We start from the raw sequence: 18,720 nt of genomic DNA on the forward strand, positions 1-18,720 counted from the left end.
TAGGTTTTATTCGGCCGGCTCATTACCACGACTGGTTTAATGAAATAATCGATCCAAACTTCGAATGGAAGTGGACCGGCAATAGACCTGAACCAGAACTTCAGCCTGAGCCCGAACCAAAACCAGAACCGGAAGCAGAGCCTAAGCCCGAGCCTGAACCAGAACCTGAGCCTGAGCCTGAACCCGAGCCCGAACCGGAACCAGAACCCGAGCCTGAGCCTGAACCTGAACCGGAACCCGAACCTGAGCCCGAGCCCGAACCGGAACCGGAACCGAAGCCTGAGCCTGAACCTGAACCGGAACCCGAACCCGAACCTGAGCCCGAGCCCGAACCAGAACCCGAGCCTGAGCCTGAACCTGAACCTGAACCGGAACCGGAACCCGAACCCGAACCTGAGCCCGAGCCCGAGCCCGAACCGGAACCCGAACCCGAACCCGAACCTGAGCCTGAACCTGAACCTGAACCTGAACCTGAACCTGAACCTGAACCTGAACCTGAACCTGAACCTGAACCTGAACCTGAACCTGAACCTGAACCTGAACCTGAACCTGAACCTGAACCTGAACCTGAACCTGAACCGGAACCGGAACCCGAACCTGAGCCTGAACCTGAACCTGAACCTGAACCTGAACCTGAACCTGAACCGGAACCGGAACCGGAACCCGAACCTGAGCCTGAGCCAGAGCCTGAGCCAGAACCCGAGCCAGAACCAGAGCCTGAACCGGAACCTGAGCCTGAGCCTGAGCCTGAACCCGAGCCAGAACCTGAGCCTGAACCGGAACCTGAGCCTGAACCGGAACCGGAACCTGAGCCTGAGCCAGAGCCTGAGCCAGAACCCGAGCCAGAACCAGAGCCTGAACCGGAACCTGAGCCTGAGCCTGAGCCTGAGCCTGAGCCTGAGCCAGAACCCGAGCCTGAGCCAGAACCCGTGCCTGAGCCAGAACCCGAGCCTGAGCCAGAACCTGAGCCTGAACCCGAGCCAGAGCCTGAACCGGAACCTGAACCAGAACCCGAGCCTGAACCCGAGCCTGAACCCGAGCCTGAACCCGAGCCTGAACCGGAATCAGAAACGAAACCTGAGCCAGAATCAGATTCTGTATCGGAACCTGAACCTGAACCCGAGCCCGCACCTGAGCATGAAGCAAAATCTGAAACTAAACCTGACTCGGAGCCTAAGAATTAATGAATCCCCTTACTTGAGTCAAAACCGTAACCTGATTAGGAATCGGCACCCGTCTCAGAGGCTCAAGAAGTTTTTGCTCCGATTTTATTCAACTAATAAGTATATTAGTAATAAAACTATTTTTTTACGAGTAGTGCTAGGAGGATAGTTATTTATTGATTATCATAAGCACCATTTTTTTTTTTCGCGGAGAAAGTGCTTTCTTTACCACTATCTCTGAACTTGAAAGTCTTAGAAGCCCATGCACACCGAAGGACAACCTCAGCATCAACGGCAGCATGAAGCCACCCATGCTGCCGCCCATTTCGGGGTTCGCTTAGTGTATGTGAGGATCTGTATAGAGTACTAACCGTAGACAGCCTCTACGGTCCACTCAGGGACCCCCGATCATTTCTTTTAGTTGTTATGACAGGCATAAAATATTGTGGTGGTATTTCCCATTCGCTCCTGTGGTGATATTTACGGGCGGACAAAAATTCTGTATATTCATTTTTTCTTCTTTTTTCCACGTTGTTAGATATATCAAAAAGTATGTATTGCTCACAGCTTTGTTCGTATACAAACCATTATCCGCTACAAAAGTTTTGAATCTATATTAAATATTAGATTTAAAATTAAATTATTTTCCATGGAAGCAAATGTAACCTGGATAAAAATAGCCTATATATTAATGAGGACATGGATGGACATGGATCATCCGGTTGCCATATTCCATCTAAGTCCGTTCAGCGGTGTCCACTTTTCCTTCTAACAGACATCCGAAGTATTGAAACGTTTTCCCAAACATTCTCATTTATAATATAAGTAAGAAGTAAGATAAGTTAAGATATACGGGTCAAGTTTCGTTACAATATAAATAGATATGTAGTTGACGTGGTCATCTATTTCATTTATCTAGCTTGCCGGATACAAATAAATTATTTTTACAACAAACATGTGTTTATATTTATCTCATTTATTTCCTCATATAATCTCTAAAAACAAGTATATTAGTAAAGTAATTGTATGAAAAAAATATGTTGCCCTCTACCACATTATGGAACGGAATACTACATAGTTACAACTAATGCATTCTCAATCCGCTATGTGTGGGTTAGGGGTGCACATATCCCTTCGGGAATAAAATAATAAGTGTGTTTATAGAAAAGTGAATACTAATTGCGCGGTACCATGATTTTGTATTATGTTTCTATTAGTGACTGCTCCACAGCATCTGCGCAGTGTTTTATAACTAATGCATACAGATTAAGCACTCTTAAGGGCCTGTTTTACAAGTTTCAAGTAAATTATATTTGACAGTTATCGTATTAAGTAGTAGGTACTCATTTTATAAGCATTTCATTGGGAGCAAAAGAATAGAATAGAGTGTTACTTTTGTATTTGGTTGGCTTATACATTTATAATTCAGAAGTTGTGAAACAGGCCCTCAACCTTTATAACAAAAGTTGAGAAACAAGTTATTAGTAAGCCATTGATGTTAAAATTGTTTCCAACACCCATAACATTCCACGAAGCTAAAAGACCTTTATGGTAAGTACCTATAATTTATAATGTAGTATAGAAATATTTATAAAGGAGTCGACGGTAGTGCAGCCCGGCCTGTTCTTGGTCTACCGTCCTAATAAAAATGTGTCCCGTTTTACGTGAGTTCCATTGCGCTTCGTCCCACACAATATCTTGTGAACAGACACACACACACACACACACACCAACACGCATTTATCCCCGAAGGGGTATGCAGAGGTACAACCAGGACACTCACTCTTCGCCGAGTGTGTTCCGTCCCAGGATGTGATAGGGGGCGAGCCTATCGCCATATCGGGCATAAATTCCAGACTCCAGGCTGATATTGAGCAGAAAAACCCAAATATCACATTGCCCGACCTGGGTTTCGAAACCCAGGACCTCAGAGCGCTGACGTACCGCGCATGCAGTACAACTACGCCACCGAGGCAGTCCATCGAAGCAGTGTATCTTGTGATGATATTATTATATACACCACTTTATTATTGCAATAGAATTCGGAGATGATGGTTAGCAACTACTCATAAACATTAGCAAGTCTAAAAAAAAAATTATTACAAAATACTGATTGGTACTCTACTCGCTCGACATCGACATAAGATTTTTACTCTCATAATTCCCAGTAATCCAGTAATACGAGAGACAAGGACGACAAGCTTAAAGGAAAGTAATAACGATGAAGGGCAGGGTTCTTAAATGAAGAGCCAATACGCGGAAACGGAACAAAAACTCATAACTATTAAAATTGACATGTGCGAGAGATGCAAACCACATCGTGCAAAAGATGGCGGGGGAATGCCATAGGCCGCGCCTGCGCCCTCGCGCTTTCTTCTCAACCACACGCGCCACCGTGCGTTCACTAAGTATCAACTATCTTTCACAAACGATGGAATATTTAAGTTTCACATTTTTGCGACTAGATGGCGCTAATAGTCGTGCCATAATTGAAAAAAAGGAATAAGGACTTAAGCGTCGCCACCCGATGGCCCAGGGAGGGACAAGTTGATATGGAGAATGAGAAAAGTATGAATTGTAGGTAAAGTCGAGAGCACGTGTTCCTCCCCACTCCCCCCTCCCGCTTTAACAATAACATAGAGCAGAGCGTAATTGAGCGTACGGAATATAAGGAATGGAATTGGTGAATTCATTTGAGTTTCGACGTACGGGAATGATCGTTCAAGCAAATTAAGTCAAAGACTTAGAACTTTGGTTGCTTTACATTTTGGCAACTTTTTAGAATCTCTAGGGGGGGGAGGACCTACCCCACCCTTCCCCCCTTGGCGACACCCTTGAGGACTTATCAGGTAGGAACCCTAGGAAACTCAGCAGTAGGCAACAAGCTGTCCGGGTTAATTTTCTGTTGGATGTAAGTACTACACCGGGCGATTAGGATCATACATAAAAATAGATTCATGCTACAAAAGTAGTTGAACAATAAACTTAAATACGGCGTGGCTCTAGAAATATAAAATACAAAAAAATAAAAGCCACATTATGTATTAATTACTAAATTCCATTTTGAATTTAAATTAATTTCCCTATCACGTAGGTAATTAGTCTCTGAATTAAACAAACATTAAATTACTTGTAAAAAAACCTGCTTTATCATTAAGAACCGTTATAATCGGATTAATTTATTATTAATTATCTTATTGTATTCTCTATCGAATATTATCTTTTAATGCTTATGATATTGTGCATGTAATTATTTCGTGAATAATTAGTTTAGTATTGTTCAAAATGGCTGCTTGGAGAGGTGTATTCGCCTTGCTGTCTGTCTCTGTTGCATTGGTAATTATTAATTTATTTTTTATAGTTCAGTTAATTGTGTTTTTAAAGGCATGAATTTTATTTCTTTTCTTTCAAATTATTTATGATTTTAAATTGTAAAATTAAAACAAAATTGACGTCTTACATAGACATTAAACTATATAGCTATAGATCGAACATCAGGGCCAAATTTTTGCTCCAAAAGTTATTACCAATTGGTAACGAGACGCTGTCTTATTTGAATTGTCCGTATGGCAAGATGTCACAGCGTCCTTAGATATTGATACAAAAATAATATACTTATAGAAAATATGCTAATATTCGCATTAACAACGCGCAAATCATGATATGGAAAAAATATGTAGTATTCTATATTGGTGTTGTGCTATTTCAAGGTAGATTGAGTAACCATCACATAAGCGCAAAATTTTTGTACAACAATCTTCCCAATTTCTTCTCTATAATAAAAACTCTGTTCTCTGGGGACCGTTTTTTTTGTTTTATTGATTTGAATGTCGAGACGAGCTTGCCGTTCGCCTGATGGTAGGCGATACGACCGCCTATAAACAGTATAAACACCAACTAACACCTTGAATTACAAAGTATTGTTTTGTGTTCTACTGCGCTCGCCATCCTGAGACATACGATGTTAAGTCTCATTATGTCGAGTAGTTACACTGGCTACAATGTCCTTAAAACTGGAACACAACAGTGACTAAACACTGCTGCTAGGCGACAGAAATAGACATCGCAGTGGACTCTCACATATGACAGACCTACCACACGTAAAATCGTTTCACCGCCAAATCCGTTCTTAGAGGTGGCAAAATAGACATAAAACAGAACTTCGCATGAAAAAGGTTTCCACCTTCTCATGCGTGGTTCTGTTTTATACCTTCTAATGCCCTCATTAGAAGGCATAAATGCTGTATTTGCTTTAGGATACTTTCGCAAAAATTACCAAAATCTAGATGGCATTACCAACGGACTATAGTTTATTGATTCGCGTTATTATTTTTTTTATATTCCGGTGTAAATCATTCTTTTTCCATTGAATTTCGTATTGCTTCGAAATTTCATAAATATATGACTATGCATCGAAGATACCGAGTGTAATTCCTCAAAAAGAGGCCTCCTGGAGACAAAAATATGCCAATAAACTGCAATGCAGCCATCACTTAAATTCAGCTAGATCTATGCGGTAGTCATTGAAAATTAAACCATTCGGATCCGTGCCACTGTGAAGACATTTGAATAATTAATCCATACATAATTGACATGCGGTTATCAAATAAAAAATCATGAATACCTCATAAACAGTTCATTTTATTACAATTCGAAATCGACCCATCCTCATTGGAAAATCTTTAATACATAAACTAATTTATCACGTAGGCCAACATAGTTCCACTTTGACGGGTTAATGTACATAATATCAATAAATAATTACAATTAAGAGTTATTTATACAGGGTCATTTTGACATTGCGTTACTAAATTAAACCTCATACTTATCTACTTGGATATAACACTTTACAATCAGTTACTTAGGTTTAATTTTACGCGCCCTATTGCCACTACTACTACTCCAAGAGGATTCGTCGGCCCCTTCATACTTTCAGTCAGAAATGCACTCACGCACACGCCATATCCGTAGATAAAAAAACTCTGAAAATGACAACTAGGATTTTTGGTGAAAACGTTCGTTATTCATGGATGATTTTTGGCACAATGTCAGCAAAGGTGAAGATGAGTATGTCTTTTCATTTAGTAACGCAATGTCAAAATGACCCTGTAAAAGTAACTGCTTTGATTCTGAATTTATAAATAAAAAACTACCTTATTCTTTAGTGTTTTAGGTTTTCATTCCGGAAATAGACAATATGGGCGGAACATGAGAAAATCTAGATAAAAAAACTTGAAAGAAAAAAAAATGTAAAAAGAAAATTTAAGCTTTAGACACGTTGAAATTCTAATCGCAAACATGGTGGGATTATTAAAACCGGTTTTTTCCCGCATGATTGATTAATAATTTATCTTTTAATCCGCAATAGCATTATCTTATTGACTGCCTCGGTGACGCAGTTAGGCGTATCCGGTACGACTACGATTACTGCGCTGAGGTCCTAAGTTCGAATCTCGGGTCGAGGCATAAAATGATTATTGGGTTTTTCCATCTTAAAAATTACTCAGTCACAACTCGGAGTCTGGAAGTTGGCGGAAGTCCTCCGTGCTCCGAAAGCATGTAAAGCAGTAGGACTTGCCGTCTCACCGGACTACGCATAAAATTTAAATTAGGTCTTTTCGTTTTGGGAGTTGCAATGCCAAAGACAGAAATACAAACCTTAACATAACACCCCTCTTTTTGGGTCGGGATTAAAAAATCAGCAGTTAATCGAGTTATCAAATTGATCGAAATCTATACTGTTCAACAATATCAGATGTTTTTTGTTTCATCGCGCAAAACATTGGAACCACGTCGATTATGAAAATTCATTAACAAACATGAAGCTAATTGCAATCTCTAACCCCCTTATTCATAGACGTTTTTCTCAATATAAGTTGTTGTATCTCAATATTAGCCAATCACAACGGCCCTATGGCTACGCACTGCGAGGGCTGCCATGCCGTCAGCACTGAGAAACAGACTTGTTATCACAGCTTTACTCCGTCCTTTGATAAAAAAACGTCTATGAATAAGCGGGTTAATGTCATAGGCTTATTTTAGTCTCCAGGAACAGATTCTGTCTTCTTTTGGATGTATTTCTGTCCTATGATATAGGCGTATCGATATAGACCTTGCACGATGAATTAGAGTCTGATAAGATAGGTACCTATACCTAATATGATAATTAACCTTCAATTTCTAAGTAAACTCCACAAATAAACATTTTTATTCAGATTGGGCTTATCAGTGTTTTGATTCTTGGATTGCCTGGATTGTCGGGTGGAAGCGTATGTAGATGTAGGCCGAGAAGGTTTAACTCCAGGTTTCGAATCGCATATGAAGTACTTTTCTGTGAAGTCACTATAACTATATTAGTTACTTATGTTAAATAATCAATGTTCTCAAAAGTAAAATACGACCGATTTAGTTCACCTGTTTATTGCGCACACCCTTGTGTACTATAATGTCTCCTGCGTACTTGGCTGATCTCCGTTGAGCTTAGCCGCGGTTGTCGAAATTTAATTACGAAGGAATCAAAATACTATCGTAATGTATGTAATGTATGTCGTATGTAATTGGAGAATAATAAGTCTCTTGAGACCTTATTTTGAAAGTACAGGGCCATTTATAAATTGTTTTATTACATTCCAGACGTTTGGGAGCCCGCTCGCGTCGTTCCCGGAACATTTGAGAGGTATGAAAATAATGTTACTTATAAACTGTTACAACTTGCTACAAACATAGCTATCTTGCCTTGTTTGAAAATTTGGATCTTATTTTGATAATGTTTCAAAATAATTTATTTTTCATACAAAAGTTTTTTTGCAATGTAATATAGTGAACTAAGTATGTGGGCCGAGGAACTGAAGATCTTAGGTTTGATTTCAAGGTCGGTAACACTTCCAGTTTATGCTTTTACCCCAATTTGCTCGGGATTAGACTGCAACAGGCTAGACGCCTTGGACAGGGCGTAAAACATCTTCTAATTAAATAATATAAGAAACAAGTATCTCAATGTAAAAATACAGGATGAACCTAATCCAACGTACTAGACCGAAGTAGGCTATCATAACTGCGCACGCGTATTAACTATAACTTTCCCATTCTAGCCGACTCGCGTATCGTCTCAGGATGGGAGGCTGAAGAAGCGCAGTTTCCTTACCAGCTGTCAATGCGGATGGTGAACGCCACTGGAGGCGTCACTGCATGCGGCGCCACCATCATCCACAGCGAATGGGGATTGACTGCTGCCCACTGCACTGCTGGGTAAGGAAATTGAAACCACGGTCTTGATCATACTGGCAAAGTGATTGCAACTGATGAAACTATCCCACCCTAATATCCACCACTTGGCTTACAAAATCTTGTAAGCCAAGATCGACAGGATCATTTATGTTATGACGCTAAGCGGTAAATTTCAGCGAGTTAGTCACAAATCAGTCTTAACTTGATTGTAAATGGAGTGGCGTCCAGATAGATTCTTATTTGACAAGAGATGATTATCACAGTCGACAATATTGCGTCTTTTCGAAATTGGTTCAAGGGCTGATATCAGGTCTCACGTGGGCCTCTATAGCGGGTACACCTTGTGTACAGTTTTTTTTCTTAATAATTTCACAAATTTGTGTTTACAGTTTCACATTATAACCTCATGATACATATTATATTTATCACATTGGGTTCAGGGGGGAGAGCGAGGTTCCGCTATATTATACGTAATTTGCCACCACCCCGCCCCTTATGTGTACAGATATCGATATCTGAACGATTAAAAATACCACTAGAATCTTTATATCAGGGGCTTTGACCCTATAATCCAAGCATATAAGGGCTAAGTTGTTCCTAAAATATCATTCTTTTCAAGGCGTATAAGCATCGTCATCCGTGCTGGCACGGTAAACGTCACACGTCCAGGCCTCATCTTTGAGACCACTAACTACATCAACCACCCGTGGTACAACGAGGACTTTCCAACCGTCGTGCAGCCACATGACATCGGCCTTCTGAAGTTCGAGAGAGTACTTAAGTTTAACAGTAAGTTCTATTTATAATCTTGGTGTGGGCTCTTTCGTCTGAGGGTTTCTTTTAAATATATAAAGGAAATGAAGGAGGGAACACAGTGAAAGCTTGGACCGACGTAGTCGTAAATATAAGATACAAGTTCATTGAAGCGAGATAAAAAAAATGGTAAGTCTTATGTTAAACTGGAGTGAATAGTAACCAAGGTGAAAAAAGAATTGGCTCGGCTTAGCTACGGTATTTATAAAATCCCGAAAATTTCTAAAACTTAATTCCATAATATAAAAAATTCGCCCTTGTATTTACCCTCTGCTGAAAACGGATCTCTTCTTTTAGATACTGGGAGAGTTTAGGTCTTAATAAATTAACGGCAAAATAACCTAAATAAATTCTATACCTATTTCCTTTTTCTGATGCTGACAACTAAATATGTGATGTTTTTGCAGATTTTATTCAACCAATAAGGATTCACAATTCAGCTGACAAGAACCGTAATTACGAGGGCCATGTCATGACCGCCACTGGCTGGGGACGCACTTGGACCGGTGGTATGGAATCAATAGTCAATTACATAGCTCAGGAAAAGAAACCGCGCCACGTTGGAGTATATGGAATGAATTTCTTTTACGTTAACTTTAATACGAAAAAGCAAAACTGGGATCGTCAAGGGACATTTTTTATTTTTCTGATCAAGTTATAAAATAAAAATGATTATGAAAGGCTTCCATTGAAGTCCATCAGTTAGCAATGACATTATTTTCATGTTCAATATTTCTGATGATTTCTTCTTCTTAGCCCGCTAATCTTCTAAAGAAGATTAGCGGGCTGAATTTTATTTTCATAATAAAAATAAGATCGGAGAAAAGGCAAATATCCAAAAAAATAGTAAAAGCAAAGGGAACAGTTATGGGTACTTTCATATGGAGCATAATACATTCAGATTCAAATTGCCTTAGACATATTTCTAAAGCAAAAATTTATAATTTGGATTTTTAGGATTCAAATATAAATTGTCTCATTACAGGTTCTTCACCTGAAAACATGAACTGGGTCTACCTCCTCGGAGTATCGCACGAAACCTGTCTCGAAGCCTTTAGATGGAGTCCAATCATCCAGCCTTCCACCATCTGCGCCGCGTACTTCAATGTCACCAGCCAGTCCACTTGCCAGGTAAAAATTTACGTCATGACGTATGGAGTTTGGTTTGTAAGCATTGGTTAGGTTAGGATGGGTTAGGCGGTAGATTAAACGGTACGAGTACGACTATTGCGCTGAGGACCTGGTTTCGAATTCCAGGTCGGGCCAAATTTAATTGTAACTGGGTTTTTCCATCTTAAAAATTACTCAGTCGTAACCAGAAGTCGGAAAGTTGGTTGTGTAACGGCGGATTGCCGTCTGGATTATGAGAGTGGGGGAACAGAGAATGCTTGTGTTTTGCACACACACTTATGCACTATAATATCTCCTGGCATACCTAGTTGATCCCCGTTGAGATTGGCCACCGTGGCTGGAATTTGGCTAGAAGGATTCACTCATTCATTGCAGGCTATAGTGTTGTTAATTATACCGAACACCTTTTATAAAAATTTGGTTGCAGGGCGACAGTGGTGGTGGCCTGACTGTAGTAGATGACGACGGTGTGATCAGCCAAGTGGGAGTCTCCTCATTCGTCTCTGGAAGCGGTTGCCACACCCCCATTCCTGCAGGTGAGACATGTTTTTACGCCTAAGGATATGAAGACGGCTTTTCCTAAACATTTCTAAGTTATTGCACCGACATCTAAAAATTAGACAGGCCCACATAACAATACGATTGGCGAGGGTAATTATCTATCGTCACTCGACACTGTCTGGGCCCCACTTCACTCCCCAACAGGTGCATAATTAATGTAACTGTCAGTTATGCAATCATTGTATGGTAACGAAATTTTATTGTCATTTGTGTTGTACGTAAGCATTAAACATCCTGTAACGTAACTCGAAAGAACACTTCAGTGGCCGCGATTGGAATGTCCCTTATTTCATCATAGGCTCGCATCCTATCAAGGGATGGATAGACGTTTAGATGAGCTAGTAACACCTCTGCTTAAGCTGTGAGAATAAATGTGTTCTTTCTTTTAGGATTCGTGCGTCCCGGACACTACCACGAGTGGTACTTGGAAGTGACCGGCATCAATTTCGATTGGTCACACACAACGCCTGAGCCAGAAACAGAGCCCGATTCCGAATCATCCGAGTCCGATTCAGAATCAGAATCGGATTCCTCCGAATCCGACTCTTCAGAATCATCGGAATCCGAAGAAGATCCGGAATCTAAACCCGAGCCCGAAGCATTTTAATGTGTAGTTTTTTGAACAGCGTAATGAATTAAAATATTTTATTGTGTAATTGTTAATTTTCATTCAAAAATACTGGTGGCAGGTCTCTCATATGTGAGAGTCCACATGGTTAGGTACTACCGCAATGTCTTTCTGCTGTGTGTAGTCACTGTTGTGTTCTGGTTTGAAGAAAATTATAGCCAGTGTAACTACTGGACATAATAAGACTTAACATCTCATGTCTCAGGATGGCGAGCGCAGTGGAATACCAAACAATACTTTGTAATTAAAGGTGTTAGATAATGTTTCTACTGTTTATGGGCGGTCGTATCGCTTACCATCAGGCGAACAGCAAGCTCGTCTCGTCATTTAAAGCAATAAAAAAAAACTTCTTTTTTAAGTAAAATTTAAACCCCTCATAGAACACAGCTAAACCAGTTGTAAAACCATGAAATTATAGACAACTTCGTTATTGACGCAATCAATATGAAATGAATATGAGGTTTTGAAACATTCATCCCTAGGGAGGGTAGGAGATAAAAGTTTGATTAAAATTATCGTTTGTGGAGATTGATATATAGGATTTTTTTATATGTATATCAATGTTCCTTGATCGTCAAATTAGTCTGGCGGCAACGTTATGCTGTGATTAATGATTTTCTTCATTCGAGTTAAAGCCGGGCTTCACTTTTCAGTTTTTAGATTAAATTTGAGTTACCCATTAAATTTGTGTTCATCAATTTTGGTGATACATTCGTCTGCTATCATGGGTTAGATACAAACTCTACATAGTTAGGTCTCCGCCGGAAGGTATGTGGTCATCTCATTTTTGAGTCATAAAAAAATTAAGTGAGAATTGGTTTATATTAATATATTGTGACATAGCAGATGAGTAGTCTTCTTAGAAATGCTCGCGTGAGTATATATGTGATTTAATGATTATGAAGGAAGAAGTTGTTTATTTTTATATACTTTGTTAGAGAGTATGGTACATAATTATAGGCCTAAGGGGCCTTTTAGTCCACGCACTCGATCCGACGAAATAACAACTGGCTCAAATACCCTCGTTCTTTCTCTATTGTCTACAACCTCAAGCCTGGGTTACATGATCTTTTAATGTACTTATATTTATAGTGATGATTTAATTTCATCCTGATTCCTCTATCGGTATGTTGTAAAAATCTAGCATGGACTACATGTTCGACCTTTCTACCAAGAACATAGCGTGCTTCAACAATTAGCGACAAATCGCTGTGAAATAAAAATAGGCGCATGTCATACGACGTCGTATTGCGGAGGCGGCTGCGCGCATGCGCTAGAATGTATACCAGCGTAGGATTATTTTTACCCTACTTTAATGAGCTTTCGGGAGTTTGTGTTTTTTTTATGCTTATTTTTGAGTTTTGTCGTATGTTATGACTATGTCGCTCCATATGTCCACTTTGATCGATGCCCACTTACTTTCCCTCATATTGTCAAAATACTTTGTAGAATAAAGATTTTAGTTATTACGTAATGTTTTGATAGATAAGTTTTTGATACTATCAATTACGTCACATAGGTACAAGTTTTTTGTTTTATGACTTATGTCTCGTACAATTAAATTATACTGCTATGAGTATATTTTTGGGTTCATTATGTTACTTGTTTCATTTCAATATACGTACAAAAATTGATAAATAGTTAATGATAACCCCAAAAACTACACAAAATAATCCGTCAGCCCACGATTAATCAATAAACGTCAAAAAATCCTCCACGTAATCCGGGAATTTATAATAATCTGGCAACACCGCCGCGCAATTGGCGCGCGCGCGAAACGTTCCCTCAAATCAACATGGCGAGCGCTCCGGGAGCGCGCCTCGCATCCATTTAAACCGCCGGAAAACCTACCGAAAACCGTTCGCACAGCTCGGTACTATCAAACGTGTAACCAGTTCCGTGGAAAAATGTTATAGTGTCCGTTTAAACGGTGTGTGGATTTTTCCCGTGTCAGTGAGTTATTGTTTGTTGCATGAGTGGAACTGATGGGGTGGGCGTGCGGGACGATGGACGCGATTCACCGGCTAGCACCGAGCAGCTAACGTGGGTATCGAATAAAGACCATTCCAAATTCAAATTTCAAATTTTAAATATTTCTTTTCAGCCAGTTTATTTAAAATCTTTTTGAATCATGCAAAGAGGTTGGAAACGTTTTTCGTTTAACCCATGTTGCCCTCGTGTCGTAATGGAGGGAGACAGTTGGTTATGGCTAGGGTGGGGGATTGGCCCACCGCACCCTTTGTAATGACACTTGTAATTTATGGGCTCTGTTTGCGTAATTTGCACGTAAAAGAACAAACAACTCTATGCGAGTGGACAATGCCGGTACATACTTTATATAGGAATACACTTTTTGCAAAGTATAGGTTGGTTGAATGTTTTAATATTTAATTTGTTTTTCATAGTCTCTGTGTAGCATGTGAAACAGTTTCAATATTAAGACTTTAAAATAGATTTCCCAAAAATGTAGACCTCAATATGACACGCTACGAGTGGCGTAGCGAGTATGCTACGAAGCTGCTACGTATAAGAAATTACACATTCGATTCCAAGCAGGATAAATATCTTTTAATCATAACTCAGGTTTACATACGTTATTGTTGTTCATAATTTATACATTCCTGTTTCTTAAATAGGAAATGACTTACAAATCCGAGTGTGGGATTAGCTAATGAGCATTTCCGCCTATAATGGGTCTAGTTAACATAATATTCCGTATCTCCAAAGTAAAATTGTAATTCGCCAAAAATCTTTTGTTACATTCGTAATAATTGTAACCTCTGAAAAGCCTTAAGTAATGAAATAAGCAATAAAACTTGGCGATTCAAACTGTAATTACATTTTTGGCCAAACAGATGGCAAAACTTGGGTCCAACTGGCACAAATGTATTTTTGATGGATCCAATGATATTGCAATCGGAGAAAGATCCTTTGGAATATTGTAAAATGAATTTCGCGATGCCTTCCAAGCATTTTAGGGTTAAATGTAGCTTTGACTATACTATAAAGTCTTCCATGGCAATCAAATTTAATAAAAACTTGGCATAGCTATTTTCCAAATTACGTCGAAAAAAAATTTTGTTTGTATAAAGCATATTATTTAAAGGTCTTATTGGTGGAGTTATGAACAGACATTTCAATTTTACTTATTTTTATTAGTATTGTCAACGTCAAAGGGTATACAAGAAAACGCACACTGCCGTTTAAGCAAAGACACGCACGGGACCAGAGCTCTCTCTAAACGTTTGATACAACATTCACAAGTCTTTGTTTTACAAAATCATCTTTCTTGATCTTACTTAAATAAAATATAGCAGTGGTGAAGGGTAGATACAATCCGATTCCTACCGGCTTCCTTTTATGTAGAGTTTATGGAGAATCTAATTATCATTAAAACGATTTGTAGACCGCATTTATACATATTAGTACCTATATGTTGTACGGGGTACCTTTTCGGAAAATTTCACCTTTCGCCATTGAAATATAGTAGATCTCTTTTTGACATTATGTCTGGTGGGTATTACGCTTTGTTTATTTTTACCGCCAAGCAACAGTACGTATGTAAACACCGGTAGTGAAGTGAAATATTTTTAAAAAGAATCGGATACGACATATGTACACGGTGCTATAAATATTAAATATTTTACTTTTATTAATACAATTTATTTTATTGCTTACCTATATTATAAAAGGGAAGCCGGTAGGAATATGGTTATATAAACCCTTCGGTACTGGTAAATACTGTTTTATTACAAGTACCATAGCAGCCAGCAATGGCGGAAAATGATATTTTCTTAAAGGGATATACATAAATGCGGGCTGCAATTGTTCTAATGATAATAAGATTTTACATAAATTGCAAAAGGGAAGCCGGCAGGTATCGACTTATATACTGTTGCTTAACCAGGGTAATTACTTATTGTACGACATATTTTCATTTACCTACATATCAATAATAGTTTAATTACGAAGTGATTGCAGAGATTAATAAAAAATATAAAGAATTTTAAGTATTGTTACCTTTGAAAAACTTTCACTGTATTAGAAACCAAGGCATTATTCAATAATTATGGCATAATTTCCAAGTGCTTCTCCAGATTTAGTAAATTCAATTGAGTACTGTAATTTTCTAAATCTTTTTGCATTATTATAAATACTACTTTAGTGTACTACTGTGCCATTACCTGTGTACAGCGGCTTTGCGCGGGCCGTAGGCTATCACTTTGCTAGAAAAATACTTAATAAACATTCTATTAACATATTTAATAGCGGCTTCCAACAAACGTTTTTAATGTTTAGGCTTTAAGCTTTATTAAACCCGCGTGAACAAATTAAATCAAAGTTTTGCAAGGATGTGGCATAACAATGCGGCGCGAAGGTCCGTTTCGTTTAATTGTGATTGGTCGAAAAGCCAACGCGTGAGTCACGTGTCAGTCTCTCGACCAATCACAGTGAAGCGACGCGGACTCTCGTGTTGTTTTTTGTAACGTTCTAATAAGGCCGCTTTCCTGTTTTTCAAGACAAAATAATCTGTAACTCAATTAAGAACTTGGTCTCCGTGTGAGAAATATCATTTTGTGCAGCGTTTCTGCGTTTACTTAGATAACAAATAAATACCTAAATATATGTATCACAATTTTTGTTTTTCAATATGCGTAGAGAATTTAGTTAGAACACAGAAAAAACGCAAACAAATGTACTATATTTGGACTTAGTTAGGTTATATAAAAATGATTTATTTTTGACAGCACATAATTTATTTTAATCGAACGAGTTAAATTAGTGACGCCATGACAATTAACCATATGTCAGGTATTATTTTCAATTAAATTATAAATGCGTAAGTAATTTATATCGATAATGTCCCCTCGGCACCCCTCATACGAATTACTATTAGCTGTATGATTCATTAAAAGGTTTTTAATTTAGATTCATAATAAATTAATACGTAACTCTTTTGTGAGTGTTTGGAATAATAGTTTACTTCTGCTGCTAAGCTAAACATGTTTGGAATTACTATGGCTTTGTTTATTTACGCCAAGCAACGTCAAGCGTTTGGTGATTAATGTAATTAATAAGTACGAAATTTAACATGTCACGTAAGGTTGACTATCACAATTCAAGATCATGTAGAGCGTTGTAATTTGCAGGACTGTGAAGCGTTACTGCTCTATAATAGGAAATTTGTATACGTACGGATAGCGACCAACGTACACAAGATGTTAAAACCGGCCATAGTTGCCTATTTAATGTATGGCGTTCCGGGATCAGCCTGTGTATATCAGGTTCCAACAAGCCGGCATAATTGTGGCAACTGCCGATGCGTAATCATCTCTCGTCAGTCGACATTCTATTGGAACCTACTTCAATTACCATCAGGTGCAGTGGGTTATTTTGCTGTGACCTCAAAAAAAAATAAGTTCACAATAGCTTTAACTAAAGTTATGTTATGTTAAACTATTCAAAAAAAGGTGTAAGTGTGTCACGCTCCGGGAACATCCTGTATAAATTCCATTTCAAACACGCTGGCATAATAGGGGACCGGCCTATGCTTGATTTTGTACATTATTCTACATGTAATGGCTTTTAATACGAAAAAGAAGCACGTCTGCGAAAACAGCATAAAAATTGGTTAAAAAATGAGCGAGTAATTCATATTTAAAATATTGTAACGTGCAGAAGTCGGGAAGGTTGTGGGGATATCGCTTCATCCTTTTCTTTCGCACGCGTCGTAATTCCCGATGACGGCACATGTGGATATTTTGTCTCTTTTCTGTTTCTTGTTAACTACCCTTTCCACCGAAATTCAAAGACTTGTAACTTGTTGATTTTTTACCGGATTTTAATAATTCCTTTTGTGTTATAATTTATACAACGTAAATATTTGATAATAGTAAAGAACAAAAATGAGTCCGGTACCCTATTGTCTTAACCACGAGGTACATCTCTCCTCAGTCCACACCCTTTGCCCTACTTTGCTTACCATTAAGCGACATGGGGTGACTTTATCATGCTCGTAAAAAATAGAGCATTTACCTTCAATCAAGCCAGCTTGTCTGCCATTCACATCTAAAAAATACCAGAATATTGTGAAGGCGCCTAATCACTGTTTATGGCATCCATAGCATCACGCCTTTTCCATTCTTTGGGATAAGCAGAGTTGTAACAAACGCTTTTCAGCTATGTTAGGTTCTATATAACAAAAGGCAAAACTATTGCTATTCACTCAGTCACAATTCAACACTCCACTACCGCGCTGAGGTCCAGGGTCTGAATGCCGGTTTGGGGTAAAAATATTTGTGACTAGGATTTCCATCTAAAAAAATACTCACTCGGAGTTTAGAGGTTATCGGTGTGATACCCCCGTGCTTCAAAAAACACGTAAAGCCGTTGGTCCTGCGCATGATTTCTTTCTGATCATGTCAGATTGCCGTCTCTCTGGACTACGACTGAAGGAACAGACAGCTGTGTATTGCGGACGAATTAACACTATAATATGTCTTGCGTATAATATACCTGGCTGAACTCTGTTGAGATTGACCACCGTGGCCGATTTCGGAATTGGATTAATTGGTAAAAACCCAACATTATCTGATCCGGGTACCAAATTTGAGGCAGCACGGCAGTCGTCTTACATGTATAGATAATATTTCTCATATAATTTTATAATGTATAAGGTAAGAATTAATAAACCATTCACAATGTACGTTTGGCCGCAAGCCAGCCCGGCCACGACGTCATGGTTGCCTAAAAATCCATAATATTGTGTAACCCGCTTACGTGTCGTGTTTGGATGCTTTGGGCTCTATTAGGATATTTACTAGTAGAGTTATCATTTAAGGCCCATTATTCTATTTTATATTCTATCCTGTTATTTCGGAATGTTCGAAAATATCGAAAAAATTACATTGAAAAATACAGGAAGTGTGAGGGTTACAATAATTACCGGCTTACAGCTTTCGAGTATTAGCGTGCCCCCAAAAAAGTCATAAAAAGGCCTGGTTGTATAATGTTTTATTATATCTCAGAAGTGTAACATTTCGGGATCCAATTCGATATTACAAATTAAATTTTGTTATGTTTGCCAATACTGTTTTGTCTGATGGTGATGACTCAAGATAGCAATATGTTTATTTTTGTCAAATGTATAAATTTATTCGTATATGCGTATCGTGGTTTGCAGTGCCGAAGAACCCA

General features: G+C 38.6%; 3 protein-coding genes across 4 annotated transcripts in view; all 3 read left to right on the forward strand.

Moving 5' to 3' along the window:
* LOC119188842 (cell surface glycoprotein 1-like) overlaps positions 1-2,117 on the forward strand; it is a 2,953-nt gene extending 836 nt beyond the window's left edge. The window contains exon 2 of the mRNA XM_037436883.1: positions 4-2,117. Within this exon, the coding sequence (XP_037292780.1) occupies positions 4-1,184 (1,181 nt within the window). The 3' untranslated portion in view covers positions 1,185-2,117. The remainder of the gene's footprint in view (positions 1-3) is intronic.
* Positions 2,118-4,382: 2,265 nt separating this feature from the next.
* On the forward strand, positions 4,383-11,551 carry LOC115455723 (collagenase). The gene is made up of 8 exons (XM_030184394.2): positions 4,383-4,499; positions 7,797-7,839; positions 8,255-8,411; positions 9,010-9,179; positions 9,611-9,712; positions 10,189-10,334; positions 10,762-10,870; positions 11,285-11,551. Exons 1-8 carry the CDS (start codon positions 4,449-4,451, stop codon positions 11,500-11,502), a joined length of 996 nt encoding a protein of 331 aa, XP_030040254.1. The 5' UTR covers positions 4,383-4,448; the 3' UTR covers positions 11,503-11,551.
* Positions 11,552-11,765: 214 nt separating this feature from the next.
* The window catches only part of LOC115455719 (ATP-binding cassette sub-family A member 5), a 61,168-nt gene continuing 54,213 nt past the window's right edge, over positions 11,766-18,720 (forward strand). For both annotated transcript variants that reach the window (XM_037436823.1, XM_037436824.1), the window contains exon 1: positions 11,766-13,566. In XM_037436823.1, coding sequence (XP_037292720.1) covers positions 13,496-13,566 — 71 coding nt within the window. In that variant the 5' untranslated portion in view covers positions 11,766-13,495. The remainder of the gene's footprint in view (positions 13,567-18,720) is intronic.

Source organism: Manduca sexta, chromosome 9, assembly GCF_014839805.1.
Source record: "Manduca sexta isolate Smith_Timp_Sample1 chromosome 9, JHU_Msex_v1.0, whole genome shotgun sequence".
In the NCBI taxonomy this organism is placed as follows: Eukaryota; Metazoa; Arthropoda; class Insecta; order Lepidoptera; family Sphingidae; genus Manduca; species Manduca sexta.